The sequence below is a fragment of the Crinia signifera genome, chromosome 19 (assembly GCF_055691185.1).
Source record: "Crinia signifera chromosome 19, ASM5569118v1, whole genome shotgun sequence".
NCBI lineage: Eukaryota > Metazoa > Chordata > Amphibia > Anura > Myobatrachidae > Crinia > Crinia signifera.
In genome coordinates, this window is record NC_139226.1 from 35,261,580 (window position 1) to 35,273,713 (window position 12,134).

The 12,134-nt window shown below is 48.1% G+C and overlaps 1 protein-coding gene across 1 annotated transcript in view; it reads right to left on the minus strand.

The window, feature by feature from the left end:
• Nucleotides 1-11,839, minus strand: part of LYPD3 (LY6/PLAUR domain containing 3) — a 70,411-nt gene extending 58,572 nt beyond the window's left edge. Inside the window, exon 1 of the mRNA XM_083161682.1 lies at nt 11,614-11,839. Coding sequence (XP_083017808.1) covers nt 11,614-11,623 — 10 coding nt within the window. The 5' untranslated portion in view covers nt 11,624-11,839. The remainder of the gene's footprint in view (nt 1-11,613) is intronic.
• Nucleotides 11,840-12,134: the final 295 nt, after the last annotated feature.

Sequence of the window (12,134 nt, forward strand, 5' to 3'; positions counted from 1 at the left end):
GTTGGGCCGGGGAACAACCCGTCTGACCTGTCATCTGCGTCCGCCACATGTGTGGATCCCCGATTGGCACGGAGGACCGGCAACCCGGGGTGAGTACTGTCCACTGCCTCCGCCGCCATTCTGCCGCCATCCCACCACCTGATCGCCTCCTCCCCACACCAGACAATGCAGGGACTTTTCTGGTGTGAAAGGGGTATAAAGTAACCATGATCCCTGGGCTGTATTCCCAGGTGGGTCCCTGCATTTTCTGGTGTGAAAGGGGTATACGGTAACCTGCGTATGCCAGGTTATAGCAGTCCTTGTAAAAACTGTGTTCCTGTAATGTCAGTACTACATACCTCCCAACTTTGGTACTTCAGCAGGCGGGACGCTGCTGCTGCGCGCCGGAGGTGAGCCGAAATTTTCGGGGGCGTGGCCTAATTTGGGGGCGTGGCCTATACTCGTGGCTCTTCCGCGAGGCCACGCCTCCATTTTGCCGCTATGTGGGCATGACCCAGAGGCTCTGTGAGCCTCTAGCCATGCCCCCAGCCCCCTGGCTGCGGGAATAGACGCTGTGCGCATGCGCACAGCGTTTATTCCCCGCTGCTTAGCAGCTGACAGGGGGAACTCACAACAGCCCCCCCTCACCGCGGGACACTGCCGCCCGCGGGTGGGACAGCGGGACAGACCCTGACAATCGGGACTGTCCCGATAAAATCGGGACTGTTGGGAGGTATGGTACTAATGCACTCTGTGGACACAACTCACAACACTGCTAACATATAGGCTCAGTTTGCCTGGGTCCCGTACATTCCTGCCTGACCCTAACCCACCCCGGTACACTGATCTCGTTTGAACTTCTGGCACCGGTGTTCTGACGGCTGTTGGTATACTGAATGCTGGGATGCTGACGACTTCCCTTATGAATTAGTTACGGAAGTTTGAAAAACAAATAAAAATGCACAAATACATTTCTTAAATAATTTTCCTTGTTCTCCAAGCCTGTTGGTATGGCATTTTTGGGTGTGTGGCCCTTTAAATAAACAGAAATGTCCAGCTTTAAGGTGATATTGTTCTCAGTTCCATGGATACATTGATAGGGTCCAGATTAAGAAAGAAATCGGAAGCAACGTAGATAGTTCCACTTTAAGCATGGTAGGTTAGCTGGAAATTTAAAATATGGAGGCCCAACAGCTGGGGTATTGGATGTCTTCAGGGTGGAGTCACTGTTGATGATTTTATTTAATTCCATACTTACCTGGGCACCTCGTGGTTCCCAATGGCCCCCCGGCATCCACGTTGTCCTTCAGGATCCTCTTCAGCGGTTCCAGGGGTGCATTGCATGAGTGTGCGGGTGCGTCGGTGACTTCACCAGCACGCACTTGTTCAATGCACCACTGGGACCGGAGATGCCGCTGAAGAGAATGCTAAAGCCCGCCGTTTTTGGAATGTTTCGGATTTTGGATATACAGATAAGGGATACTCAACCTGTACTATATACACCCATGTGCAATATACTGCATGTAAACCAAACAGATTCTCATCAAATGCGTGACTGGTCAAGCCTAATTTTTTGTTAAGCAAAGATAGATTTTGGCGCCCTCTAATGGAATAAACAATATTATACACAGATAAAGTTAAGGAACTGACAGGGGCCTATTTATCAAGGTGGTTCTAGAACATGGGTCTTCAAACTCTGGCCCTCCAGATGTTGTGAAACTACAAATCCCAGCATGCCTTGCTACAGTATTAACTCTCCCTTATAGCAAAACTGTGGCAAGGCATGCTGGGATTTGTAGTTTCACAACATCTGGAGGGCCATAGTTTGAAAACCCATGTTTCTAGATAAAATTATACAGAAAGTACACTTAAAGCAACATAGTGGTATAACTTTATTTGTGTATAAGGGGCACCAAAATCATTATTCACTTAGGTAATACATATGACTGCAGATGAAAATCAAGCATTTTAATTGTCAATTGATGATTTGACCCTATGGGAGCGATCATCCCATCAGTGGGGTAACAATGGCACTGCAGCCCAAGGGGGCGTACCCCACAATTGAATCACCCCCTATGAATCACAGTTTATACGGGTAGCTTCACTGGCGCAAACTGGCAAATTGTACTGCTGTCAGGGTTTTCACCAGTGGGTAATAGGGAAACAGAAGATAACGGCATAATTACTGTTCTACAGTCAGGGCAGTAGGGAGCCTGGCTGGGCCCAGGTACTTTTAAGGAGGTGTGGCCTAATTGTGGGGGGTGTGGCCATGCACCCTTAGAAAAAAATACAGAAACAAAATAGTACTTCAGGCACCTTCCTGGACACACTGCAGCCCAGCCACTGGGCTCCTCCATCAGACCTGGGCTTGGGTCATTTGTACTCTCGTCTTCCAGTTTCTCCTTGATCCTTCTGATCATCGGATGGTAGGAATCAATTGCCTTCAGCAGAAAATGAAGAGGAGGGTAAGGGGTAAAGAAGGGACAAGTGTATAGAAGAAAGGAAATCTGGTTTGTAACAGTGGCAGTGGATAGGGAATTCTCGCTGGCAGTTTGGGGGGCGGAGCCACGGATGGACTGCCCTATTGAGGTATATGGGGCAGTGGAGACATTGTCCGTTGTAACTAATCCACTGTTATACAGTACTTACTTTTATATAATGCAATTTATAAATGTTACCTCAAAGCTGATTGGCTGCCTTGGGAAACTTCTTTACTTGCTCCCTTCTCCAATAATTTCATTACTTCATTAATAGATCCCATTTTGAGAGACATGGGAGAGACGGGCAAAGGAAGGAAGGGAAACAAATGTCACACACACACACACACACACACACACACACACACGGATGATACAGACGCTGGGGAGGTGACTGGGAGGAAGGGAACATGGAGACATATACACTGAATGAGACATGTACAATGTATAACTCTCAACTGTCCTGATTTTCGTGGGACAGTCCTGCGATGGTTGTGGGAGCAGATGGGAGTCCCCCCTGCCCGTCGCTGCTCTATGCAGAACAGCGGTGATTAGTCACTCTGCCCCCAAGCAGCAAAAATGGGGCATGGCCTCACAAATTTTGGGTGTCTGCGTGGAGGTCCCGGTTGACGTCAGCTGCCTGCCGAATTACCATGGAAACGTCCATGTAACGGTATATGCTTCCAATGTCCACCATCCCACAACCCCCGTTCCGTTCGAACGGGCCGACGACCATGCAAGTTGCCGCGTCCAATCGCACATGCGCATAAGCAGGCCATCACCATCGCTCGCTGTTGCGTATTGGCAGCGGTGAGTATCAACCTCAATGACCTTTAGTGTTTGCGGAATGGGTTAGGAGCTGCTTGGTTGGTACTTTATCGCCATCCCCTTTACCTCTCCCTAAAGCTTCGCACATAGACTTTCTTAGAATCGTGCCCTGAAAAATAATCCCATGTTCCTGCAGTTAGAGGACAGGACAGGGGATCAGTGAACGCAAAGGCGGTCAGTCAGGGAACATGTTATTTATTGTTCACCATATGTTAATGATACAGCTGGAAGAGACCATTGTTCCATTGATATTATCATGTCGGCAGGTAGCGCTATAATGTGGCCCTCAGTCAGTCCCGGCTGGGAGCTTTTATACTTCTTCGGTCATAAAATAAAACACGGTCAGTAGGTCGGCCCTATGACGGTCCACACGCACTGGGTCAACCAGTGAAGATCGACAGGCCTCAGGTTGACACCTGAAATAGGTCAACATGGCTACGGTCGACAGGGTTAGAAGGGCAACACAAGCATTAGGTTGACAATGGGAAGGTCGACAGTCAACATGAGTTTTTCACATTTTGTTTCGAGCCGACATGTGCCGACAGGCGGGATTTCAAGCCCTACCGCCCGCTAAGGGGAGGTGGGAGAATAAAGTAGTGTGCTGAGTGCAGCGAGTCATGCAAGGGGATGCAGTACTCTTAGACGGTGCCCATGTCGACCGTGTCGACATTCGGAACGAAAATGAAAAAAACTCATGTCAAACATTTAACTGTCGACCCTTTCCATTGTCGACCTAATGCTTGTGTTCACCTTCCAACCCTGTTTGCCACGTTGACCTATTCCGGGGGTCGATCTAAGGCCTGTTGACCCGACCCAATGCATGTTGACCTAAGGGGGGGTTGACGAACTGACCCATGCCCTCTCAGTAGCGCACGCAGGGGGTGTTTCTGAGTACCCAGAAACCCTCCCAGGAGTCTAAGGGCCATAGGCAGAAAGCTGAGGGTCCCCTCTTTCCATAGGTACAAGAATTTTAAAAATCGGCCCTTGGGAACCGGAGATATCTGACTTCAAAGCAGTGGTCCCCATCCAAGCCTGTTAATTGCTCTTCCCAGTCAGATATTTCAGGTTCTGTCTGACTTAGAGTTTTTCTGAGGGTATATTACAAAAGCTGGGACTCTCCCTCTTTGATGGACACTAGTAGCTTGTCTCTATTTTTCCCAGAACCAGAGATATCAGCCTTCCAGCAGCTGGTTACTGATCCAGCTCCACACACCTGGTATGTAGTGTTATATACTCGTTGGCGGATTGCTCTGCCTCCTGAAATCTGATCTCCTAGTCCCCAATACCATTTGGTAGGTGGGATTCTCCAGTTTTTAATTCCATTAAAATCTAAGAAATCTATTTCCGGGAACTGGAGATATCTGCAGTCAAGCAAGCTGTCCTCCCACCAGAAAATTATGAATAACAAGCCCACTCCACTATACACCCCTCCTCTGCGTATTAAATATACTCTACCACCCTGGAAGTTATGTATCAGAGCCCCTTCATTCAGCCCAGTGCCCCCTTCTCCCACCCCATCTCCCATTATCTGTACAGCAAAGGGGTAATTAGTTGAAATTACTGAGCCAGGCCCTACATGCTGAGCGGTTGATATAATACCCCCTACCACTCGGGGGACATCAAAGCTTCCCCCACCCCTACCGCTGGAGGATTGGCACATTGCTATTCCCAGGGGTCTACACTGCTGTTGACGCCCCTGTATGTGTATATATGTATGAATATGTATGTGTATAATATATGTGTATATATATATATATATATATATATATAATTATTATTATTATTATTTATATACATTTGGTCTATCTATAATACTTTAACTGACCCCCTTCTGAAAATCCTGCGTTTGCCCCTGTGTCCAATGGGAAATGTATTAAGGTGGCCATACACACACACACACAGATTTATCTGCAGATCTGGCTGGAACAAAAACATGGTTATGGATGAGAGCAGATGACAGTTGACCATTTGCTTGGAAATGCTGGAAAACTGACAAACTGTCACTCATCCATAACCATGTTTTTGTTCGAACCAGCCAGATCTGAAGATAAATCTTACTATGGGGGCATGACCCAGAGGCTGTGTGAGCCTCTAGCCAAGCCCCCAGCCCCCTGGCTGCGGGAATAGACGCTGTGCGCATGCGCACAGCATTTATTCCCCACTGCTCAGCAGCCCGCGATGGGACTCACAACAGCCCCCCCTCACCGCGGGACACTGCCGGCCGCGGGTGGGACAGCGGGACAGGCCCTAATAATTGGGACTGTCTGCTAAAATCTGGACTGTTGGGAGGTATGCAGTGCTAAATATATAGATTCTAATTGGTTTCCCATAGCAACATCCCACGCGAAATAGAAATCCCATTTTAGAAAATTTCCACCAAAGGGTACAAAGAAACCCGTAGCAACCAACTCCTGTAATTTTTATATCACAGTCCCTAACATGGCAGGAGCGGATTGTCTGGTACTTTATCACTGTCCAATTCAATCCATCACATCAGATACAAAGAATAGAAGATGCAAAAATAGATGGTGCAATTTAGAAAATTAAGCCCCCCCCCCCCCCTCTCCCCACCTTATAAAACCCCAGCTATCACATGCCTATCTCAGGTTCCTAGGTGGTATACGCAACACCATTAGATTACCGCAACTTCACTATTTAACAAAACACATACAAGAGGCTCCAGGTTCTGGCTATACATTGTACATTGTATAGATCAGTATCCCTGTATTAATTACTGATGCAGCCTCTAAGTCTTGATGTATCGATCGCAGCCTGAATTCTAACACACCGCCTCGTTTGTTGGGAAAACACAGCGGACTCGTCTCCTATTGACCATCCTATCTTCGAAGATTTGTGGCCCAAGACAATTGCCTGATCCTCCAATCCCTGTGAGGACGCTGCAATTCCCTGCCATGTTTAAAGAGTCTCGTTTATCTTGCGAGCGTATCAGTAACAGCTGATCTATACGTTGCATTGATCGTATTCTGGGACAAGTGTGTTTATAGAATCCATAAGCGCTTAACAGATCTGACATTTAAATACATGCAATAGTGTAAAAGAAACCAAAAGATCCCTGAAAATTATATTGTACGGTAGCTTAAAATGTAACAATTTCTCCAGAGACCTCTGCAGCGATAACGCCATATGATATACAGTATGGATGCTAGGGATGGCCATCGACTATCGATGTTCCCAAAACATCGATGGTCGGGACCTAGTGTTCGATGTTTTGGGCATCGATAGGCGAGGGTCGAATAGTTTGATGCCATCGATGGATGGCATCCGATGGCGATTTTTTTCTTCCCCCCTGCTGGCCAGCTGCCCGGCTATACTACCCTCTCCGAGTCCAAGTCGGAGCAGGAGCCGGGTGCGTGCGCGGCGCGCGCATACGCAGAAGAGACATTATCCAGCGTGTCAGGTATAGTTCTATCACGCATGCACGCACCTCCCAGCGGCCGCCCCATTCTTCCTCTGCGCATGCGCAAGTAGACAATGGTGGGAACCATCGATGGCTGTCGATAGAATGGTTTATAGCCATCGATGGTTCCAGGATAAACTGCCATCAATGGGAACCATCGATGGAAGATGTGTCGATGGCAATCCCTAATGGATGCATGGTATAGCCATCTGCACCTACATTGCCCATACTCTTACGGGTTGAGAAATCATCCGAAATCGGATGTGTTTGACATCTCTGCTGACCTGATGCACATCGGATTGGAGGGGCTGCACATTACATTTATCGGATCAAACCCATAAGTGGAATTCTCTCAGCCAATCAGATGTGAGACTGACAACTGGCTGACGACTGGCTGACGACTGGCTGAGAATTCTAAGGGGGATAGGACCACGGCCGATGCAAGGTGCCTCAGCACCCTAGGCAAATGTTCAGTGTACTGCAGGGAGAGAGGACCTTTGGCCCTCCGGCTGTTGAACTACACATCCCAGCATGCCCTGCAAAAGTTTTGCTATTTGGCCATGCTAAAACTGTTGCAGGGCATACTGGGATGGATAGTTCAACAGCAGGAGGGTTAAAGGTTCCCCATCCCTGGTATACTCCTCCCCCAACCCACACATCAATGCCTACTTTCCAGTAGCTGGCGTCTTAGAAGTTGAACAGTCGCTGCCTGCATTCAGAACAACAAGGATGAATGTTAGAGACACCCTTAACTCTGATTCAGAGGAGTCCCCAGGATCCTGACACCCTAGGCAGCGGCCTAATGTTAAGGTCAGCCCTGGATAGGACAAACATTAGAGGGCGTGTGTAAGGCAAGCATGGTTAATGTACCGTAAGGAACAGGTTTGTGGCCCATGCCCACAAGGCAGATTCTTATGCCCTGGTTTGGAGGTAGATGACAGCAATAGGTGTAAGCTTTATATTTGCTGTTGAACTACATATCCCAGCATGCACTACAACCAGTTTAGCATGGCCAAATGGCAACACTGTGGGGGGAGACATGATCGCCCTCCCTTGCGGGCTCGCTGCGCTCGCCATGCAGCTGGCACCCACGGAGGGAGAAAGTTTCGGGATTCCAGCGGTCGCGATTCCGACTGCCGGGAAATTGACCGCATCCCCTATTATTAACCTCGGTACTTGTGTATTTGCAGGGCGTAGTGGGCTATTCTGCATAGTGAAATCGCATGGCATGGCATGTTTTCGTGCAGTGCGATGCGATCTCACTAGTTCGTTTAATCACTGCACCCTGCTTGCGGATCGCATCGCATGCCATTTGCAGTGCGATGCGATTTTTCATTGTATAAGCACCCATGCGATGAGATGTGATGGTACTTCATTTTAAAAGCACCCAAGCGATTTTATTGCGTGCTATTTTGCACACCCCCACTATCCACGTCACCCGAAGTGTGGCGGACCTTTTCATACTGCCAATATTCACGTCGGCGTGGAGTTAATTCTATAAAGTCTGGCGAGGGGACGCAGATTACTTCACATGTATTCCACGTCCCCATGCGGGGCTCGGTGGCTCGCTTCGGTCGCCACACTTTATAAAATAAACTCCAGGCCAACGTGGATAGTGGGGGTATGAAAAGGTCCGGAGGACGGGTAACAGTGTGCGCTCGCCACGCTTCGGGGTGACGTGGATAGTGGGGGTGTGTAAAATAGCACGCGATAAAATCACATGGGTGCTTTTAAAATGAAGTACCATCGCATCGCATCGCATGGGTGCTTATACAATGAAAAATCGCATCGCACCGCACTGCAAATGGCATGCGATGCGCAGGCAGGGGTGCACTAAAAATGAACTAAGGAAAATATTCCTACGTTGCCGTACGTATGCAAATTGGGCGCCCTGCAAATACACAAGTACCTTAACCATTAATTTCCAATCTATTCTGAATACCTGACAGCTCACAATGTTGTTTTTAGGCCAATAGCTTGCACCGAGGTAGTTGGATGACTATGCTAAGCGGCACAAACAAGTGGCCCATCTCGGAGTGGCACTGCAGTGGCAGACAGGATGGCAGTTTTAGAAACCTAGGCCCCATAGAGCACATAATGCCAAAAAAAAAAAAAGGAAGTGTAAAATGGATATGTCCTTGGGCCCTCCCGCCCACCATTATGTTGCGGAAATAGGACATACACACTAACAAACCAATCATTTCAGTGCCAGGGTCTGCCACACGACTGTGGTTGAAATGATTGGTTTGTTTGGGCCCCCACAAAGAGAGGAGCATTTAATTTCTCCCTGTACAAACTGGCTCTACAGATAGTGTCACTGCGTCATAGTAGGAGCTGGCAGTCAGGACCCTTCCTTCAGATGACAGACCCCACCCCCCCTCTCCCACCATCATCAGCACCAGATCTCCTTCCTCCCAAAATCCTTCCAGCAGTAATATCAATGGCAGCCTGGCAGGGAAACTCAATCTATCTGGCCACACAGATTCTGCTGAGCTCTCCCCCATGGCCAGATTCTCTAAGCTTCAAAAGTGATAAAATGCAGAGTGATAAAACAGCCAGCCAATCAGCTCCTGTCTGACATGTCACAGTGCAGGCTGTTTTTGAAAAATGTCAGGCAGGTGCTGATTGGCTGGCTGTTTATCACACTGCATTTTATCACTTTTGAAGCTTAGAGAATCTGGCCCCCAGAGATAGGTCATAACGTTGACATCGTCCCCATTCATACTCACCGTGCTCTGCTGGCCAGTGCTGCGGCTCCCAGCTACTGCCTCTCCCCTTTCCTGGGCCGCTGCTGTGGCTGCCTGCCCCATTCTCCACCCGCTCTTCCCTAGACGTTGTCGTTATGATGTTACTCGCACGGTGACACTGGAAGGAAGCCCCCCCCCCAAAAAAAAATTCCAACCATGCAGTCAGGTGTGAGATTAGGTCACAGCATCTGTAGTTTGTTTGGGCCCCCACAAAACAAGTTGGAAATTACTCTCCCCGCACAACATGGCTCTAGAGATAAGATACTTACCCAGCTCAGGGGGGCAGGGGCCACAGCAGTGGCTACTTGTTTGGGGGCATGGCCAGAGCGATCACTCCGTTTTAACCACGACCCCTCGACAGGAAATGCTGTTTTTCAGGCATTGCACTGCGGGGGCGGGGCTAAAATGGCACTATTCGCATCATTTGACCCACGGAAACCCTTCATTGTTGTGTACATCCTCATAGAATATTAATTCGCCCCTGCTGGAGTGACACTGCAGTTGTTTTGAATACTAGGCCCCAAAGAGCACATGATAGAAGAGGGTAAAAAGGGGGGGGGGGGGGGGGGTACAAGATGGAAATGTCCTTGGATGCTCCCACCCACCCTTATGTACTATAGTAAACAGGACATGCACAAATAATTTCAGCGACAGGATCGGCCACACACAGAAAGGGCCCCCACATAAAAAGCAGCAATTAATCTCTCCCTGTACAACAGTGGTGTCAAACTCATGGCCCTCCAGCTGTTGAGGAACTACATGTCCCAGCATGCTCTGCCACAGATTTTATATAATGGATTGCTGAAACTGTTGCAGGGCATGCTGGGACATGTAGTTCCACAACAGCTGGAGGGCAATGAGTTTGGGCCCCCACTAATAATGTTTGTCATTTCCTTAGCAACATAGTTGCGCACAAAAAAAATAAATAAAAAAAAAAGGTGGGTGGGTGGGTGGGGTAGAGCTCATAGGGGCGGGGTCATGGCTCATGGAGGCAGTCACGGGGTCTAGGCCTCGCGCTATGCCCCCTTTCTCCATCACCCTCATAGTAACTGTATTATTCCCTACCTCTGTGCTGCGTTTGCCAATGGTAAAACTGTTGCACATATCCCAATGTTTTATCAGTATATAGAGGTGAGTGGATGAGTGTTATGTTTTGGTTAGTGGGTATTACTGGATATATTTCAGTATCTAACACTGGAGAAAGAATTGGAAATTACCTTTTACCCACAAAATATATCAAAATATCAAAATTACCAACATGCAAAATAACATTGTGTGTATGTCAATAGGACATACAACTTTCCTGCATTATAAGAAACTAATTTTTATTAAAATTGTTCCATATCACCATCATCCACCCGCCAATTACTCTCCAAACCGCTGAATAGTAAATCCATAGGTTTGGAGGTAAATCCACAGACAAAAGGTGATTATTTGTACATTTCCCTGTTCCCCTTTGAGGCCTTTAAATCAGGACAGTTGGGATGTGCGCTGTTCTGCACCCCTTATCCCTAAACACAATTTGGAGACTTTTACTACATTTTTGCTGAATGGCGGCCATCTTGTCCCATGACATCACTATGACATCACAAAGGCTCTGTGTCAGAGGACTTTCTGGCAGCATCAGGTGAAGAAGCGGATATTTTCTCTCCTGCTTTACCTACTGTATTACTCTGAATTTTAGCAGTTACCTGCGAAATTATGGGCTGTCTTTGCAGCAAAATGTGCATCCCTGCACCCAGCAGGAAGGTAAGTGTATGTGCAATGTACAACCCATAAATATAACCAGGCAGAGGATACAGAGGCCGCAATAGGGAGGAGCTCATCCGATATTGGGTGTTTCTGGGCAGATTTTAGGGTGATTTGTCCAGTTCTGTAGCCTAAATAGGTTTCTTTGAACATCCATGTAACAAAAAGGGTAACACTGCTCTTCACCTCTAAGGGGGGGAGGGGGGAATTCAAGCGCGGTGCAGTGCTTATGGGTATCACAGTAACATGGGCACAGACTCCTTCACAAACAGATGTATTCCAGTTCGAGGTCCTCCCCAGCCCAGGGCCTGCGGTGTATTACTTACACCATTATGTACCTGTCCTGTACCCTCCCCTGCACAATTCCCAGGCAGCAGTGTCACATAATGTGGGCATGTTGTGTAGTAACACTCACGTTTCATCATTAGCCTCTCAGGCTCTCACATTATCAGTACTGAAGCGTCCATCTCCCCAAATTTCTGGGCTTTGTAGTTCAGCAGCACTTCTGCTGCTGTCGTACATGTAGGTTCCCCCTGGTGACCCCCTCTCACATTTTTGGCTGTGTGCAGTGTGCTCCTTCTCCTGCCAGTAGCTGCCTCCTGCCTGACACTAACTGCCACTAACTGCCCATGCTCCCTGGTGACCAGGGTTGTCAGATCTTTCCTTGTAATAAGCGCACATATGAATTACACAGGTCCCAGGTGTCATTATGTCCAATGAGCAGTCACGTTTAGCCCCAGAACCTGTGTTACAAAAATATAACTGCAGATCGGATGTATTGACAATTGGTATGAACTCTGACCCCTGGGACCTGTGTAATTCATATGTGCACTTAAAGTGATGATCTGGCACCCCTGCTGGTGACTCTCATACCAGGGGAAACGCAGGATGTAAGCGGGGGGTTTCTCCTAACATGACCCATTCCAGGAGGGACAC